Source organism: Protopterus annectens, chromosome 4.part1 (assembly GCF_019279795.1).
Source record: "Protopterus annectens isolate FY-2018-M chromosome 4.part1, PAN1.0, whole genome shotgun sequence".
NCBI lineage: Eukaryota > Metazoa > Chordata > Ceratodontiformes > Protopteridae > Protopterus > Protopterus annectens.
In genome coordinates this window covers 543,873,398-543,894,233 of record NC_056734.1, presented here as the reverse complement: position 1 = coordinate 543,894,233, position 20,836 = coordinate 543,873,398, and the positions used below count along the sequence as shown (strand labels likewise).

At 41.2% G+C, this 20,836-nt stretch overlaps 1 protein-coding gene across 1 annotated transcript in view; it reads right to left on the bottom strand.

The window, feature by feature from the left end:
- The window catches only part of STAG1 (stromal antigen 1), a 2,620,144-nt gene that overhangs the window by 779,968 nt on the left and 1,819,340 nt on the right, over window positions 1-20,836 (bottom strand). Inside the window, exon 21 of the mRNA XM_044070350.1 lies at window positions 5,696-5,870. Coding sequence (XP_043926285.1) covers window positions 5,696-5,870 — 175 coding nt within the window. The remainder of the gene's footprint in view (window positions 1-5,695; window positions 5,871-20,836) is intronic.

Genomic DNA, 20,836 nt, shown 5'->3' with positions numbered 1-20,836 from the left:
GGCTCAGGAGAGGCTAATTTTTTCTGTAAATCATCCAGTAAAAAATCCTGGTACTGAAACATGTGAAAAAGGCAGTTAAGTGACCTCATGGCTAGGGTGGTTGAGGTATAAACTTTTTTTACCCCATCTCTCCAGGGACCTAGCTTCCCTGTCCGCTGGCAGAGGATTTTTGGCAGTGGAAGTAGCCACTCCCTTGGGGCCCTGTGAAATAGTTTCTAGATCCACAGAGTGGGCCTTAAAGAGATGCTTGTGAGTGTCAGGGACCCTATAATATCTGTCTGGCTTGACAGGAGCAGGGGGGAAAGAATCAGGGTTAGCACTGGAGTCAGAGAAAACATCATCCAAAAAATCCATAACTGGAGGAATAGCTAAAGGTCTGTGCTGGGGAAGCTTGAGGAAGGTACGCAGCCATTTCCTGGAATCAGAGAATTCCTGACCCTGCCATTTAAAATGTTCCCTCATAGAGTGCAGGACTTCACCAAACGAGAAATCCTCTGGAGGGGAGGCAGAGGGAATTGATTCCTCAGCATCAGAGTCCTCGTAGGCCTGGAAGAATTCTTCTTGGGTATCAGAATGCTCAGAATCCCCAGAGGCTTCATCCGAAGAGAGGTTGTCAGCCTGCTCAGTTCTGGGCCTTTTCTCTGCAAGTGGCTGAGAACCTCTGAATGGATGAGGTTGAGACCCCCTGATAAGAGAAATAAGATCTGCAGCAAGAGACATGATCTGTTTATCAGAAGAAGGGGCCTGAGCAGCAGGTTTAGGATGGGCCTTGGCCTAGCTGGCGGACTTAGCACATGCAAAGGCCTTGATGGACATGGATACAGGAGGCCTAGCAGCCCCACGTGCAGGAGTAACCTTGTCTACAGAAATGGTGTTGGGTAGATCCAGAACTTCGGTTTCCGGAGGAAAATCAACAACTGGCACCGGAGAGATCTCCGAGACCGAAGGTCGTGTTAACGCTGTGTTGTCGGCCTGGAGCGGTTGAATTACCGCTTCCGAAGGGACCGAAGCACAAGCGGAGGGTTTAGGAGTTGCATCGGTGGTGGACGCGGGCCAAGGATGTCGGTCCGGTCCTTTCGTTTTTTGGCAGATTGAGTAGTCGGTTGATCCGACGGCATGATATACACGAAAGATTCACCGAAAAAGTCTTCAGCGAATTCTGCCCGGCGCCTGAGAGTGCGCTTATTAAAGCAAGCAGAGGCAGCACAGGCTGAGACGTCATGGTCTGGGCCCAGGCAAGGAAGGCAGTAAGAATGGAAGTCCTTATGAGGTATTTGTTTACCACAAGACAAACAATTATTAACTTTCTCAATTTGTTCTGACATCGGCTGAGGCAAGAAAAAATGTTCCCCAATGGGGTACTTAGCTTTTAGATGACTTCGGTACTGAAAACACAGGAGCTGACCGACCGGCACTTGCCAACTGCTTCTGCTTCGGGCACCGCACGGCAAGAAAGACTGAATTAGATGGCGTTGGCCGATGCCTTTATACTCCAGCCGTTGTGACGTCGGAGGGAGGCAACACCAGCCGACGCCGGACCCAGACTTTGGAATTCGGCGGACCGAGGGCTACCTGAGGCAGGACAACCCATATGTTATGACTGCAGTTGCATTCTTGAAGGACATCAGACTCATCTTCAGTAGGGCCTTTGGACTGCCAGTCACCCCTCTAAGGATTTCTAGTATCTCAGCAAATGACATATCCTCAGAGAGGGACCGTGGGGACCCTTCTGATTCATCCAAGTCAGTATCAGATGTCAGGTTCTCCTGTGGGGAGTCTATATGTTTCCTCTTACAAACTCTCTTCCTGGGAATCTCATCAGTGGGAGCTTCTGGTGAGGTCTCGGAAGAGCATGGGCCACCCAATGGGGCTTCCTAAGGCTCTGGGTCTCTACGCTTGGCCAGGATATGTGAAGCAGAAGCAGACACATGCATTTTAAGGGAGGAAGAAGCCGGGCCTGAGGTCGAGGATGTCTTAGGAGGCACAACTCTCCTCATGACTTTGAAGGCACCCCTGCTCCTATGCAAAGGGACCAATGGATCTGAGGAAACCATCGATAACCCCTGGCACCAGGACAGTGGGCTCCGCCGAGTCAGAGGTAGGAGCAGAGCTCATCCGAGCCGAAGCGCCCAGAGGCAGTTGGAAACAACAAGTCGGTCTGACTATGCTTCCCGGACCCGACTATAGAGTGCCGGCTCCTAGAATCTTCTATCAGCACCGAGGATGTCACAGTAAACGGAGCCTAAGACACTGAAGCAGGCGGCGGCTCCGAAGGCTCAACTATCAACAAGTCAGACTCCTCCAGCTCTGAAAGTCCAGTATGGCTCAGAGGAGGAAAAGTTGCAGCTGGTATAAGGGTCTTCAGCTCCGAAGTTGCTTGGGTCAGAGCAGATAAAAATTTTGCAAAGGCCGGTGCCTGCAAAAGCTTCTGCATCACACAATCCACATCCAGATCAGAAAGGCTAAAAGAAGACCAAGATGAATGGATCAAAGGTGGTACCGACTGTAATAAAGGAGGCTTAAGTATTTCGGATATCAGTTCCAGGACTGGGGACTCCTAAAAGATAAGACGGTCGGCTCCAATGTCTGTGGAGCCGATGTCAAATAATTTTTGCTTTTTTTAGTCTCAATAGTCTTAGAAAACTTTGAGGATTTGCTGGATCCATCCTGGTCGATCAAAGCTTCTTGGAAAGAGTGTTTCAGCAAACCTCTATCAACTTCCCTTTTCTCTCCTGGAGAACCCTGGAAGAGAAAGAATGGCATATGGAGCAGCTATCCTTTAAATGTAATGCTCCTAAACAATATACACACAGATGACATGACTGTCTATGACAGACATTTTTTGGCCACATTTGGCGCACTTTTTAAATCCTGACTTAGGATGTTTATCTTAGTCAGCCATATTGTACCAAACAAGACTAATGTCAAACTGAACAGTAACACAGTCAAAAACTGAGGAGGTAGTTCCTGGCTTTGATTGGTGACTCCATCAAGGGGGCAGCCAGGATCGAGATTTTGTACCCTATAAGTCATATGTGAGCTGCTGCAATGCATTTGGTAAACACCTTGGGGGCAATTGCAATTCTAAATGGTGGGACCCGGAGCTGACAGCGACTGGATCCAATGTGCAAGTGCAACTACTACTACTGCTCCTGCTCAATTTTTATGTGAAGGTATGTGTCATGGAGATCTATGGTGCACATCCAATTGTTCTCCCCAGGGAAGAACTGACTGCACTGTGACCACCTTGAAGCAAGTCTTTCAAAAACATATCCGTTTAAGAGACCTGGGTCCAAGATTGGCTTGAGAGAACCTGAGTTGTCCTGGGAACCAAAAAACTTCGAACTGAAGACTGACCTTGTCTGGTCTGGTGGGACCTCTTGAAATGGTCTTTTTTTCCGAGAACAGTTGTTCGCCATTTGGGCAGCTTTTGCCTAATTGGCTGGAACATCTGGCAAAAGTCTGGTGAGTTGGGATGGAGACAGGAAAAAGGGAATTTACTAGCCTCTGGATATTAATCTTCTTACCCATTTGCCTGCATGTTGCCCTGCCATGCAAAGGGATGGAGGAAGAGACCCTCCCTGACTGCTTTCAGAGTACAGCGGTTCGGCAGATCTTCACAGATACTGTTGTTTGCAATATGAAAAGGGAGAGCAGTATCCATGATTTTGTGGGGCCCCTCTGCCACCCCTGTTAGAAGGTGAATCAAACTGTTGACACTTAGATTTCCTAAACCAAACAGATTGAGGCCCTTTTTGGTTCCTAGTACATGATCTCTATGGGGCCTCAAACTTTAATTTGACGGCAGAAAGTCTTTACCATTTTATTCAGATTTTTGCATCCTTTCCTTAATTGAGGGATCAAACAGGGATGGTCAAAAGGAGCATTAGTGAAGGATGCCTTAAAGTTGTCTGCAAAGTTGCATTGACGCAGACATGTATGGTGTCTCATTATACATGATCCAGCTGCCCTAGTCCATTCCATCTGCCTCAATATGCATCAAAAGCATGAAGAAGTTGAGTTATGTTGCACATAGTAGTTACTGTCATCTCAAGTTGCCTTCTGTTTGTTGTAAGAGGGTCCTTCAGAGAAGATAAGGTTTGTTGTGCTAGATCTCTCTGGAAACTGTTCATGTGCATCACAGCTCAGGGCTCATATCGAGAAGGTGCCTGAAGCATACACCCGCTTCCCTAGTCTCTTGATAACCATGGACTCCTTATTGGTTAGTTGAATAGAAGACGAGTCTTCAGAGAGCTCTCTTCGTAGCTGCAGCCACAATGATGGAGTCTATAGCTGTTTTGGACCAATGCAGTTTATCCTTTGAATATGTACAGGATTTCTTCTGTGCAGTTGCACACATCAAACAAGTTGTAGCTAGATAAGCATGTACTGTATACCAAGTACAACACCTTATCACTTCCCCTGGCAGATTAATAATGGCATTGCCCATTCACACTGGATTTTCTCTGCCACTGACAAGCCCACCGAGCATCTCCTGTGGGAGTATGCCATACTGCCTGCTGTCCTCAGTGGCCCATGGACATTGTTCTTCCCCTCCATCTGGTTAATCCAGCTGCGGTTCATCTATAGTCATGGTGAATCTGCATAAGCCACGTATGTTTACAGAAGAACTGCAATTCAGCCGTGCGTCCCCAACCAATTCCCACAAGGAAATGTCTTGCAACATAAGCCCACATCCCTATCTCCGCTAGATAAAAATCTTCATCATTAGATTGCGGTTAGAGTAAAATCAATTTTAGCTGTACAAAAACCCTACTCATTACCAGACGATGTAAGGCTTCGCTTTCCTTTTTAAGCATCAGAGACCTTTGTCAGTCCCAACGAAGATTCATATCTTGACATCCTTATGTACAAACATATACTGGTTTTGAGGGGATGCTATCATTGGTCCTTGTTGTCTAGTAGCTTGCATAACTATATTAAATATTCTTTGATAAATGCTTCATAATCAAAAATGGACAAGAAAAGGAAGAAATGCATGGAAACACATTGGCTAAAGTCTTTTTAACTGGTATGGATGCTGCAGCACTACTGCAATACAGTGTGGATCAGTTGTCTTGTGCAATTGCAATGTAATTGTTGAGCTTGCCCAATGAAAATACTAATGCGATTTTCAATGAAAGTGCTGGTATTTGTCATTAAGTTATGTAGCAACTATTCCGGGGTAGAACATTTTGTTAATGTGGTGACTGGCTACACATCTCTAATTTTGGAAACAAAAGTGTAACCACCACTGTGGAGAATCTGAGTACTTTGCTCTGTTTCGGAACTGCCCCTTTAGGTTTATCCTTTTTCTCTGATTTTATCCTCCTGTCTTCTTTCTTGCCAGAATCCATTTCAATTTCACTGAAGGACTTCTGTCATAAGCTAAATTTCACAGTACTGGCTGGTCATAAAAAACTCAGTGCAGACTGCCTGTTGAGTTCTGACCCCTCAATGTTAACACTTCACACCACAGGGGAAAAAAACTGAAGAGACTGGTAGATGCAACATCCTTTTAAATCAAGCATACATCACTTCTCACAAATACTGGTCAAAGTGGAGGACAACAGAAAGTTACATTTCTTCTTTAATACAGATTTAAAATAAATGCCCAGTGTGCTTACTAAATGAAACAATGGTAAGCACATTCCAATTTTATCCAAACAAAAAAATTCTAAACTGCTGTACATACCCATGCTCTGGTTTTCTTCATCCTGATCTATGAAGACATGGTCCATCACAAAACTCAGAAGTTCTGTCTGTAGACTACAATCAGGGTTAAACATCAAGGGCTGTAGACTATCCCTGCCTCCAGCTGTCAACTGATGGCTGAAGATCATCAAGAGGTCACAAAGCAACATGAAGGCCTGAAATCATTCAAAAGTTAACTTCATTCCACTGTTCAAACTCATCAGCTACCAATCAACTATCAAACACGCTTTCTAACGTGATAAAATACTACAAAGCACAATATTTGTGAAAAATACAGAATCATGTCACAGGAAAAAAAAGTAAAGAAAAAAAATGAGAAGACCGAGAACTCTACTCAAACAGCCAGAAATTAAAAAATATTTTTTCAAGGAATTAGATTATCAAAATTCAGAAATTTCATACATTGATTCCGCCAGTATATCAAAATAAACTCAGGGCAAGAATCAGGTTTCCAAATATTCAGTTTTTGGCAGTTAATATTCACTGCTGCAGGTATCTTCTTTTTGTACATTAGACTGAGATTATTTACTTTATCAAAGAGCAAAATTATAAGACTAAATTCTAATGCAAAGTACAATGTACTACTTATCAAATTTATGGTATAAAAACACCACCTTCTTACTTTTGTACACTCCCATCAGCACTAGACAAAATCAGATGAAACTATATTAAAGTGCCAGTACCAAGGAAACCTAAAAGCCCACTACAGAAAAATAATTGTATAACACTATAGCATATATTGTACATAACTTTCAAATAACCTAATCATATCTTTCAGACAAGTGTATTAGGAATGAAAAATGTGATGAAATTCTTCTGCATTCTTTACTCACAAAGAAATAGGAAAAGCCCTGTTCCCACTTAAATTTACTTGGCATTTCACCATTAGTAAGCATTTTATATGCTCTAGCAAAATACGTTTTTCAATTTTCAAACCCCCTACTTACTGACTGTGGTCTTTTCTGCAAACAAAGGTGACACCTTATAAAAGGATCATAGGAGGGTACTAGGCTAATGGCCCTAGAGCCTTTACAAGCCTAGCCGTATTGTACCCTTATTCCCTAAATGGCCATGTTAGATGATCTATATTTGCAGTGCGAGTTGATGATCAGCACAGACTGCCCCTGTCCATGAGGGAGATAGGTGCTATTCCATTAGGGCATGGTCAGAGACTGCTCTGTAGGCCAGGCACAAGTCGCCTCTCAGCAGTATATAAGATACAGAGTACAGTGACAGGGTTTTCAGTCTAGATTCTTATACCATGATGTAAGAAGTTTAGAACATTTAAGACTGGAAAATAAGCCATTAAAAGTCTACATCTGGCAAGTGCAAAAAATTTGACCTGGTTGAAAACACTGCACCCACTAATATATTTAACATCAGGATAAATATAACTTGGAAAGCTGTAGGTACCTAAAAAGACTGGATAAACATGGGATTACATATTTAGAATAGAAACATTTTACAAATTTAAAGGATATACATATTTTCTATTCAAAATATGTAAATGTCATGGCCCAAACCTTTTTCTACTATGGAACAGCAGCTGTGTACTTACCATGTACTCTTATCCTCAAGGAGACCTTCTACTGTGTGTGGACAACTAAGAGGACTTTCTGTTTTGATTTCCCTGGCCCTGCACTATTCTTAATAATTTTTATTCCCATTCAGTTAAGTGCAAATTATGTCATCACATTTTGGGCTAGGCAGGTGCACAAAGTCCTTGCACAGCTCAGTTCAAGCACCATCTGCTAAGATCAGACAATCTAACACAGAAAAAAAAAATTAACATAAATATTACAAGAATGCTTACAGCTGCAGGATGGAAAAGCTGGTCAAACAATGAAAACGTGGGATGGTGAAAAGCATCCAGTGCTGGGGCCTTCCATGGAAGCACATATATATAAATCAGGTACATTCTGATTTCAGAGGGCTTCTGCAGCAGTTAACTGTTAGGAAGAACCGCAGTCAGTAAACTTAAAACCTCTGAAAGGAAGGAGGAAGAAAAAGGCCAAAGGTAGAGGCTAAAAAGGCCAATTCTCAAGCAATAATGCATGGAAAAGTTTGCATGACACAGACACGTATAATGGAAAATCTTCTGAAGAAAGCATTTGAAGCAGTTAAGGCTCTGGCAACACAGCTACCATCAGCAGCATTTTCCAGTGGAAGATCCACTGCCTGATGGCAAAATATATTGTAATTAATAATCCAGTAGGACAAGGGATATTCAGAAAATGCAAACCCTTCCCCTATGATGTGAAAAGTTGATAATCAACAACTTTCACTTATGGACTTGTATACAAGGTCTGGCTGTGAACATCAAAGTAATGAAGGGCCCTCTCTGCTCCATGAACAATTCAGAGAGATGAATGGACTGTTTTAAGACTGGTACTCTTTTTATGAGGAAAGGTGGATTACTAAGGAACGCCAGGTATTCAGACCTGACTCACCCAATAAAGTTCCCTACAAATAAGGGCCTGCAACTCAAAGATGTTGTATATAGAAGTGATACCATCCAAGTAGAGCATCTACACCAAGACATGACCTTCTCACCCGCTAAACCAGCTGGTATGAAGTCAGGCAACTTGTCATTTACTGACCAAGCCCCAAGGACCAGCAAGATGCTTTAAAGGTGAGTGAAAATGCAGAACCAATTTAAAACACTGAAAACCAGCAGTGCTGGGTTACAGTTCTGATATTTACTAGGTTAAGATGAGAACTAGTCTCAAAGCATGTACCATAACAGAATAACTGGCATGTAAGTTATACAGCTGTCTGACATAGATCAGAGCCACCTACAAACTCAATTTCTGGGATGGCATAAGTCATCGCTTTACTCAACATACAGAATCTCATCTAGGAGTGTAATGTTTACAGGGAGCTTCTGTTAACCTCCAATACTTGAGCTACAAAGTCAAATGAAAGCAACGGATCCAAAATTAGGTGCCAAGCACAGATGGAATGGCTGTTCCCTCAAATGAGAAGGGCTTCGTTGGCTTCCACTGGACAGTCACGTTTCTGACAGTAAACCATGAAAGACTACAATGATAAATTACAATACTACTCTGAAGTTTGGAATAAGGTGTGGAATTAGGAGTAATGGAATGGCATACAGATATCTTCTGTATCAAAGGAGGAAGAAGGCTTCTTTCCATTAACCCCACCCCCCGAATGAGCAAAAACAGAAAAACAGCAGGGGTCCTGCATTCTCCTTCAGAATGCTAAACTCCTGAAACAGCCTAACCATGCAAGATTCTTGAAACAAAAGCTCAGGGAATGGAGTTGCAGCTTAAAAGCCTGCCATCACATTCACTTCCTCTGGGGATGTCAATGTATGTCAGGGTGATATGCCATTCTATGAACTTCCTCTGGGGATGTCAATGTATGTCAAGGTGATATGCCATTCTATGATTACTTTCCAACCCACACATTACCTTTTCTGCCCACTGGTTACAAGCTCACATTGCCTTGTTCAAACCATTTACCAAACCATGGCTTGGTTTTTTGACCAAAGCAGAAGGTTCTCCAGATTTAAATACTTTATCACTGTTTATACAGCAAGAAACACCATACAGCTCTAGAAAGTGTAATGAAGTCCCTGCCTGAAGGTTCTACTTTCCATGAACTATGGCTCAGACCAGATGAGCTCAAAATATGCCAGCAAAATGCCTGTCAATGGAATCTTTGACAGGTTCAGCTAGAAAAAGGAGGACCTACAATGAGGTTAATAGGAATCAACCACCGCTCTTGCAGCTCAAAAACAAATATGACAATAAAAGAACATCTGTGACAGCATGATGGCTTTGTAATCACCTGCATCTCAGTATCTACTGCAACAATCATACTCTTATATCTGCACAATGAACTGTGAGGACTGTGGCTTCATTAAAGTACAAACTCTGTATGAGAGTCTGAGCGCTGGCCCTCAACTATGCCCTCTATTTGGGCAACCAAACTAATGAATTCTCAGGCTCTATGACAGAGCAAACATCAAATGACAAAAATGTGTCCATGCACCTTGCAGGAGCATTAGCATGGCTCATCTGAAGATTCATCATTAAAAATGTGATGTTCTAGATGTACTCATTTAAGCTGTTGAAGTCCAGGATGAGAATGAACTGCATAGACCCCTCCTTCCAGAAAGGCAGGAGTAAAATTCTTTGCCTTGCTCTGAAGCAATAACAGGTTCTACTGCCCCTTACAGAGTACAATCTAAGTCTGTTCTGAAAGCTCTTACTGACATGAGATCATCATGTCCCTGTATGAAGCTCTTTTTGGGAAAAAATTAGAAAGCTCTAAGAAAATGGCTGTCCAAAGCAAAGACTAGGAACCACCAATCTGTGGTAATGGTGATCAAGTGAGGGCAATCTTGAGACCGGCTGCTTTCATTCAGACAACAAAGGCAGGAAATGTACTCTAATGGCCTTCAGGACTGATGTATGTCACACTTTAAACAGTAGAAGAAAGGAATAGCTCAAAGGATGACAGGACTCTTCTAGCCCAGGCATGTGACATAGCTCATGAGTGAGGAGGAATAGAGAAAAATCATAACCACTTAACAATGAAGATACCACAAAAGGAAATCTCAGCAGGGGATCAAAGCAGAAGGCTTATAAATCTGGACCTTGACATTCATCTTTAGAAAATGGCAAAATGTTATACTAGCACCAGAAATACTATACTGCATTAACATAGGTTCATAGGTTGATACTAGGCTATCTGCCCTAGGGCATTTACAAGCCTAGCCAGAGAGTGTTTGGCTTTCGCCACCCTTTTTAGATTAGTTGACTGTGCCTCTGTATAGTAGGTCACAGAAGATAGCCCATTTAAGGTTAGTTTACCGTGCCTCTGTCTAGCAGTGACACAGAAGAGATCCCAGGGGTAAATTTACAATCTCCCATCCAAACGTCAAGATTCTTCTTGAAGAGGGTCATTGAGGGGGCTCTGTCTAACATGGATTGGGATTTTGTTCCAGAGTGAGGGGAGCCTCTGGGATATGAATCTGCCCCTCCAGCATGTTCTATTTATTTCTGTGCTGAGGTTCAAGTCACTGGAGCGTGTAGCTCTGATGGATTTGGATTTCTTGAGGTGGAGCATGTCCATTAATTCTGGGTTGGACATGGCTTTATACGTCAGGCACAGGTCGCCTCTGAGTAGGCAGTAAGAGAGCTGGAGTTTCTTTAGCCTAACTGCGTAGGGCATCTGTTTGAGTCCCTTGATCCTCTTGGTGAGGTACTTTTGGGGTCTTTCTAGTTGCAGCAGGTGTCGGGTAAGGTACATTCCAAATGGGGCACTGTATTCAACTATGGGCCTGATGAGTAGAGGGGCACTATGACCTATCTTGATCTAGATGTGAACCCCTTCGTGATAAGGTGGGTTATATAGAATGTCTTTCTAACCACTTTGGCAATGTGATTGTCAAAGGAGAGATTGCAATCTACTTGGGTCCCCAAATCCTTAATTACTTCTTCCATACTTAATGTATTACCACCTATGTGGTAATTTGTGGGCACTTTGTTTTTCTCAAAGGGGATGACTATGCACTTTTTGGCATTTAGCTTTAGGACATGGCTCTGGCATCAGTTATCCGTCTCTGCGAGACCTTTTTGGAGGATGCTTGTGTCAGCCAGCGAGTCGATTATGGCCACCAATTTGCAGTCATCTGCAAACTTTGTCAGCCATAATCCTCCTGTGTTAGCCTGTACCTCAGAGAAATATATACCGAACAAGAGAAGTCCCAGGACTAAGCCTTGTGGGACGCCACTTGTAACTGGTTTAGAGTCTGACATGGCACTTGCAATTCTGTCCATGTGGGTTCTATCCCTAAGCCAGTTTGCAACCCATCTTGTGACATAGGGGTTATTTAAGTTGGTGAGCTTATTTATGATGCCCGAGTGGGGTATTGTGTCGAAGGCTTTTGCAAGGTCAAGGTAGGCTGTGTGGACTACCTTCCCTTCATCTATGGCCTTGGTGACTGTTTCAAAGAAATCGACCAGGTTCAAGAGGCAAGCTCTGCCCTTAAAGCCAAACTGGGTAGGATCCAGTGTTTGGAGGTTTCCAATGTCTTTGTTTATGAGTTCAGGCTAGTTAGGCTTATAGGGTGATAGTTTCCGGGGTCTGTTGTGGCACCATCTTTATGGAGTGGGACCACTGTTGCTGTACGCCATTCTTTGGGTACATATCCTGTTGTAAAGCTGAGACTGAATAGTGATTTTAAGTGAGGGTTCAGTTCTTCTTGGAGCTCATGTAAAACGCAGCCCGGGACGCCGTCCGGTCCCATTGATGCTGTGTTTTTTGCTTTAGAGAGGGCAGCTCTCACCTGTGCATCTGTGATGTCAGGGAGGCTACACTCTGTTGGGATAGTCATTTGGGGGGGGGGGGGAGTTTGCACTGAACCTGTCCGCCAGGATGTTGGCAATGTCTGTGGGTTCAGTGTATTTTTTGTCATTTTGCACTAACTCAGAGCATATCTGGGAGTTTCCACTCAGGTTTCTGACATAACTAAAGAAGGCCTTGCGATTATCTTTAGCGTCTTGTGCAATTTTTCTTTCAAAGCTAGCCTTAGATGATTTTATGAGGGATCGTAGTTTCTTGCTAGTACTGATCAGAGTTGCCTTCCCTTTCAGGGATTTTGCTCTATCATGTAGTAGCTTCCTCCTTCTGTTGTACAGCTTATTTATGGCTGGGGTCCACCAGACAGGTCTCCTGCCCTTGGAGGAGTGTGTCTTGGTTTTATTTGGGATAGCACGATCCATGCATTCCTGTAGGTATCCATAGAATGCGTTTGTAAAGGATTCTGCGGTTCAGGCCGTATATTCCACTGGCCCTGGGGCTTTGAAGGATTCCACCTCGGTTTTGAGAAGTGGGAAGCTTGCTTTTGAGAAGTTTTTGACCGTGGCTTCCTTTGCTGGGGGTGGGGACAGGATATGGATGTCCATAGTGATTAATTTATGGTCAGATCTTACCAATGAGGTGTATACCTCTGGTATGGAACATAGAGTCCCCATGTTGGTGATGATCAGGTCCAATATGTTTTCCCCTCTTGTGGGAGTGGTGACCAGTTGTTCCATAGCATTTGAGTTTATAAATTCTAGGAACCGTTGGGCTAGGATGTTGGGGCTTGAGTAGTGCTCCCAGTCTATGTTTGGGTAGTTAAAGTCACCCAATATAATGGTGTTTGGAGAGACCTTCATATTCTCCAGTGTCTTCAGGAAAGCAGAGTGGGGTTCCTGAGTTTGGGAGGGTGGTCTGTAGAAGGGTACAAACGGGAAGGCAGTTTTGCCCACTGTTAATTGTACATGGATGGTCTCAGATGCTTCGTGCAGTGCCACTAGCCTGGAGGTATGGGTATCTTTGATGAATATGGATACTCCCCCTCCTCTTGTGGTTCGGTCCGAGTTTTGGGGCCGAAAAGCATGGTATGAGGTATAGCCTGGTAGTGCTGGGGTGCTCTCGGGAGCCTTGAACCAGGTTTCTGTTACTGCACAGATATAGATATTCTCCATACTGAGAGCAGCCTCGAGTGTGTGCATCTTGAGGTTTAGACTTCTGGCGTTGAGCAGCATTAACCCTTAGTTTCTTTTTCCTTGTGTTGTCTAAGGAGGTGGGTTTGTCTTTTGAGCCTTGCCTAAAAAAGGCACTATGGGAGTGGCAAGAGCCTTGGCCAGTATTCGAAAACCCAGGGGCGACAGGTGCAAGCCGTCCCTAGAGAAGCAACGTGGCTTGTCAAGCATGTCATCCCAGGCTGACAGACACTGGATCCCCCTTTGAGTGACACCAATACTTTAGCCAATTGTTGAAATTGATCATTTTGTCTTTATACTGTGTTATCATTCTTGGTGAGGGTAAGATGCTACTCAAGGTCAGGGTCATACCGGCCTGGGCCACATGATCAGAGAGCTCCTCTATGTCTCTCTTCATTGAATCCAGGGAAGTACGTCTCAGGTCATTCACACCAGCATTGACAATGACGGAGTCATATTTGTACTTGCTTTGGAGTGACCTGAGTGCTTGTGTTATGTGGCGGATTCTTGGCACCCGACAGGCAGCTTACAGTGACCTTCTCCTTGTTCAGCCTGGTGAGAGGGACATCAGTGTGTCTGACGATAGAGTCACCTATTACAAGTGTATTAGGTGTGTTGTTTAGCCTTAAGGGCCGTGACTGTGTGGCACACTGACTTTGTGAACTATGTGATACGTGGGTATTGTTGTGGGGTAGCAGTTACTTGGATGTCTGCTTTGGAGGTCTCTGTTGCTTGGGCAGATTTTTATTTAGAGCCTCCGAGTATGTTTTTGTGCGTTTATGTGTTTGGTTTGCTGTTGCGCTAGGTCTATGTGAGACTGGATTTGTGGTGTGTGTGATTACCTTCTCCTCCAGACTGACCGTGCCAGTAATATGTTGAGAGAGCTAAGCCTCCAGTTTGGCTATATAGTTGCATCTCTCACATATATTTGAGCTTGTTGGGAAGAGGAGGGGGTGGTCTGTGTACATAAGGCAGTTGTAACATTGCCTCAAGATTCCCATATTCACCAGTTGGACTGGAGAGTAAACCTGAAACTGACTTTTGGACATGCCAGAATAGTATAAGGAATTACTTTTTGACGATCAAAAAGGACGGGAGCCAAGTACTTAAAGGGAGTATAAGAGGGTGTAGTGCTTTAGTTTATTAGTGCTTACTTATAAGACACTTATCCTAGCTACTGCTGGGTTTTAGAAGGAAAATAGAGTGCTTACTTTGAGATTTGGAACAGTTCTAAGGGAAAAAGTGAAGAGCAGACTTTGTGGAGCCGGCGCAATGCACAAAAACTCTCAAAACCGCGCAAAACAGGGTTTTAAGAGAGGGGGATCAAGGAGTTTGGAACTGACCCAAAATGGCCAATAAAACTACAGTTTCTAGGCAGTAACCACTCCCACAGGGGCAGGCAGGCTGTTCAGTGTTTACCACTGTCACTGATTAACACAGAGACTTCCCTTTAGCCCAAGCAAGCAATGGCCTCCAAGAAACTTACAAACAGTTCAGAACAGCAAATCTGTAACTGAACTTTTTTTAAATTTCAGAAAGTGGGGAAAAAGCAAGATTTTTTTTTTTAAAGATAGCAGAGATACACAAGTAGCAACAAGTTAGAACAGGGCAATAAATGACGCCACACTTGAGTGCTAGGCCAGAGACAGGTAAAATGCAAGTTTTAAGAAAAAAACAATTTTAAAATAAGTGCAACACAGGAACATAAGCTGTAAAAAGGCCTATGTTACCAAAAAAAGGGGCAAAATACCTCTAAGACAGAAGTGGACGTAGAAGACAATTTTCAGGAACTGATTTACTCCTAACTGAAGTGTATTAGGTAGGAAGAGGTGAACATTTTCCCATTTTCACTTTAGCAGAACTACAAAGTCTGTCCCAATTTGCATTCTCCAACATTTGTTCAACACTAAATTATAAAGCTTTTGCCATGGTTATACTGCTACCCTTGAGAGAATGAAAGGAACAAGGTGGAACAATTCCAAGCCATAAAAATATTTATATCAGCCAACTCCATAGTCAATGAGGGATAAAACCCTGATTTTTGCTCCAGTGGCCCAGGCGTTTAGCAGTAGCACAGGCACTGGAGAAGGTGGCATATGGGAGGTGGAATTGTAGTAGCAGTAGGTAGCTTATCCACCTCAGTAAAAGGGGCTACATTTTGTCCACAGGAAGCAATGTCATGACCACACTTGTACTACTGGTGCACCACATAACAAAGACTAGCAGTTTGGAAATACATATGCACTCCTTGATGGCAAGCAATATGTGTAAGTCACAGACAGAGCAAGGGCAAGAAGTCAGCAGCATAATAAAAAAAAAATCACTTCCAACAGTATATAATGGCATAACTTTTGGTGTCTGACTCTTGCCTCTTGAGAGACTATTAACATACCTCTCAGCTTCTTGGTTCAAGAAACCTGGACAGAGGTAAAAATAACTGGGGGACAAAGGCCCAAAAAATAGGGGCAAAGTTTAAACACTGCTCTTACAAATGTAGAAAGTTGCTACAATAACAGGTTTTGTACTAACATGCATTTTCTAAAGCATATAAAGCCTGAAACTAAAATGTTTGTCAATATTTAATGACTTCAATACTCCGTAATTTGCCAGAAAACCTCAACTTTTATGAGGAACAATCCAAAATATGAACCAAAAATCTGGACATTCTATGAAAAATCTGGACAGTTAAGAGGTATGGGGACTAATGAATGAGTAGTCGTCTTTTGCAAAAAGGGAGACCTAATGGGAAACTGATGGTCAAGGCAGAGGTTGGGAGCCAAATAAAATGTATTAACATCTTTCAAATACTATTTACCCAATCACAAGGAGGTACAAAAAAATGATCCAACAGGAAAATTTATACTAGAGGAATGATTATTTTAAATACGAATGACTCCTAACACACAACACTAACCAATATTGTCTCTTTCACTGGGAACAGTATTTTATACACAGCACAATTACATTTACATGTTGGAAATGCATATTAAAATTGAGGTCCAAAACCTAAAATTTCCAGCAAGCAAAATTTTACAGGAGGTCATTTTAGATGCCATTTAATCTAAAAATGTAGTATGCATTTACAGAAACTATAAATGTTTGTTATAAGCTGGCTGCAGACTGATGGAAATGGAACTGTAAGGGATTAAGTTCACCTGGCAGACTAGGCACTGCATGACACGCTAGTAGGAGAAGGAGTGAGCTCTTTTGGTAGTTCAGGCATATCCTTAGTTTGGTAAAGGCAGCAGATGGTGCAGTTTAAATTCCTCATCAGACTTGGTCTGAATCACGGAATCAATCATCCATGCAAGAGTAGATATCACAAATAGGGAAATATTAATGCTCTTCTATTTTGTTGGTACTAATCTGTACAATAACAAAATATATGTGCAAAAGGGCTAATTATCATTCATTCAAGAAATTATGCTAATAAAATTTCCCAAAAGGCTAACTGGACCCAGAGTACATTTTTTAATCTTTTTGGAACACTTTTAGTACATCTAGCATTGAGATACGAGGACAAAGGTTGCTGACTGAATCCATTACATGTCATAGTTTTTAATGGAGAGAAGCATCTAAACATACCTATTTCAAAATCGTTATATATCAACCTATTACTAACACCAAAAATGCCAACAAATGCATTAGTAGTCTTGACTGAAATCATATACTAAAATGTTATTTTCTTGTTGTAAGGCCCATATAACAAAATAATTTTCATATTTCTTCTTTGTCAATTCCCTTTTCAATTGTTTAGTTACTTGATTTATTTTTTTTACTGTAATTTGAGTTACTTTTATGAGGGTGTTGCCTAAGTTGACTATTCCACCACGGGTTTTCATTACAACCCTTACTTTCGTCTCTTTCACATTATCTAAATATTTAACAGAGATTTTACAGAACTCAATCCAGAGTTTACTTTACCAGGAAAACAAATATTTTTCCAGTTTAAAAGTATTTAGTTAATTTTTACAACTTATTTGCGCCCAACTTTTGAAACTCATATGTAAATTTTCCCTTTTCTAGTAACTTCAATTACTGTTAAAATTAATATGGCTGTGCTCAGATCAACTTAATGGCTGTAACTCTAACATTCCTAACTAATCCATTTGCGTTGGTCAGTACAAGATCAAGAAGTGATGCTTTACATACTGGTGTACTAATCAACTTTCTAAAATTATAAGAATGTATAATCTACAAACAGTATGTTTCATAAGCAGCTCCAGCATAAAATAAATGAAATCAGCAGATTGTAGGCGAGACATCTATAAAACCCTCTGATGTTTCTAAAAAGCTCTGTGTAATGTACTGTTCATGTTTGGACTTCAATAAGCTAATACAACTCTGTAATCTCTCAAGGGGAAGACCGCTTCTAATATCACACTTACTATCTCTCTATCTTCCTTTCTTTTCAAGTTAGCTACTTATGGTTTTATGAACCAGCAGCATGATGCCTCCACATTTTCTTCTTCTTCTAGTATCTGAAAATTTAAAGTCTTGAAACATATTATGAATATCCCAGGTCTGTCATACTGCTATTATTTTTAGATCAAGCTGATGAGTAATAAAGACTAGCACTTCTTGTAAGTCTTTAAGCACTTGCATAGTAACTATTTATATCATGATTTCTTGTTCTTTCATTTTCTTTACAGAATGTGTCTACCTCTTAAAAAATTAAACATTTCTTTAAAAATGTAGTGATGTAATTTACTATCTTTTTACTGAAAATAACTGTACTGTTTATGAACATAAACTGTACTGCCAGTTCTTCCCACATCATAATCACCTGGAACCCTTTAAGGTACCCTGTCTTCTATGCCATGTATTGAATAACTTGGCTTTTGTATACTCATAACTATTACGATAACGGGGTGGTATCTCGCAAAAAATAGCTTTACCTTGCTTTTTTGACATTTTACATTAACTTTGTGTTTTCTTTCAGATGTTCAAGGACAATACTGTAGAAGTAGCATCTGCCACAACCAAAACTGCATTATATATGACAGCATTTCATTTAATCAATTTATCAAACTCTGATAAGATGCCAACCAACTTTGCTCCTCTTAATGCAGTTACTTTGATCTGCTATTCATTCAACTGGTCTAGATTGTGCTATTAAATGAGAATAAAATTCCAACAATAAAGTACTTCTTTTTTTGCATTTTTTCACAGAGGAGTCAATATAACTAACGTAATCACCTATATGGAAACTATGGATATTGTTACTGACTAAATTCAGTCATCAGTTTCTTTTTTATTATATTATCTACCCATGCAGTCATACGAGTCATTTTTCTTTCTTTACTAACAATCTTTTGGTTTATTTATCTTTAGGACAGTCCTGGAAACTCTTCAATTAAATCCATATTACTTTGTACTATATATGGTGTTAATTTACTTTTGCCTTGTGCATTGTTACCTTCTCTGCTACTTTCCTAAGCCATCTGTAAATTATCTCTGTCTTGTCAAAAGTGGCATCCAAACAGTTGATGGTTTTTTTATCTGTACCCTCTACATTCAAATTTATCTTATTAACACCTCAGTATAGATATGTTCACATGTTCCTGACATGATCGAAAGGTGTGAGAGATCTCACAATTTCCAGGGCTGGAAAATGTGCCCTTACTCTGTGTTTGTGCAATCTCTGAGTAAATATATATAATTAGCCAGGGGTGTGGGTGATGCTTGGTGGGGAGGCAAAATGATTTCCCCCGTTTTTAAAAAACTAAAAGTTTGCATGCACTGATGCAGTTTTGTGGTGCATGCATACTGGTATGACGATGACACTGTCAACATTCTGCAAGTCAAGTATTTTTCTTCATTTCAAGAATGCCTAGAGCCCACACACACACACATTTGTGTACATACATGAGTCTATAACAGATGCTCAAAAGTATCAAAACTTCGAATGACTGTCAAGCTCAGAACTGTTTGAATCACAAAGACTTGAAAAAAAAATTCTACTATTTTGCATAGGAGCAAGCACCTGTACAACCCCCAACTAATTACATATACCGACTCAGAGACTGCAATACAGTAGGGAAGGGGTAAATTCGCAATTCCTCACTGTACCAAAAGATCATACTGAAAAAAGCTGGTGTGTGAGATCAACTGATTCAATCACCTGTACTACCGGCATTTTTTCAATTCAAAATGACTTCTTGATAGGCTTTAATATTTTAATTTATTTGCAGACTGGGTAGCCTTACTGGATAAATTATCCCTTTTCAGGGGGCAAGTCTGAAGTACTGTCTGATTACATGACTTTCTCACAGTTACACAGAAGGCAAATGCATGTAGAAAGAATCAAACCCTATACCCTGAACACAGGAAGCAGCTCAGAGCAAAGTCCACAGTGTTAAATTCCAACTTTACTCTTTAGATATTAAATATATCTAAATCCAACTATATTTTCCTCAACTACTGTTATATTTTCTTTTCCAACATGTGGTTTCTTCCGAGATTTCTGCTTCAGGGAAGGCGTTTTTTCCCTTTCTTACGTGTAATATGTAAAGTACTCATTTAAGCAGTATAACTTACTAAACTTTTCACTGGAGTAATAGTATCAATAGGTAATGAAGAGAGCAAATGATTATAAAGTTAGGACAGCAGCCTACCTTTTCAGAGTTCATGTTGTTACCAATATATTTACTGGCAACATCCATTACGGTCCCTGAGATAGGAGATTCTCTGACTGTAAGGACTTACTGGGAAGATTTTTCACTTAATCTTTGACACACCCATCTACAGAGATAATCATCTTTGCATATCAACTACATGTATCAACAAGTACTGCTCAATTTTATTTTTACACTTGTCCACAGTGATTGCATCTTGCCACAGTATTTACATGTAGATTACCTTATATGAAAAAAGTTTCTACAAACTGCACAAGTTCTCAAAAATTTTTGTAACAATAATTCCACCAAAGCATACTTATTGCATCCATTTTATTTAACTAATATAAAGTATTTTCTCCTAAAATTAAATCTTAAATCACTAATTATGTAACAGTATTATTTATTATAGTTAGCCAACAGTTGTTTAGCACCAACACATAACATTTGATAAAATAGTATACACTTAAAAAGATAACGTTCCATCTGTGTTGCCCATCTTCATTTATCCTTGACTTATGGAATTGATTCGGCTGTTACTACAGCTCGTGACGACAAAAAACTCTTGAGCTTAAGTCTTACCCACAATACCTATCTCCTAGTTACCTCAGATCGAGTTTGCAGAAAAACAAAAAGACATAAGCACAATGCCCTCACAGGCTATATCGGGAACCTTTTACAGATAACCAGAAATAAGGTCTTCATATTGCCCTTTCCAGGAAAATAACTGCTATGGCAGGGGGAAGGAGGGAGGGAAGTCAAGGATAAATGAAGATGAACAACACAGATGGAAGGTTATGGTAAGTACATAACATTTTTATCTGATGTCAATTGTCATTTATCCTTGACTGATGGGACAGAGTCCCTAGCTGCCTTCTATCTTGGGAAGATTCAGGAGAATAAATTTATGAGCGCCACTGCACCACACGGGTCTCTTCACCTGGAGACCAAATTCAATTTGAAACAGATGGTGAAGGTGTG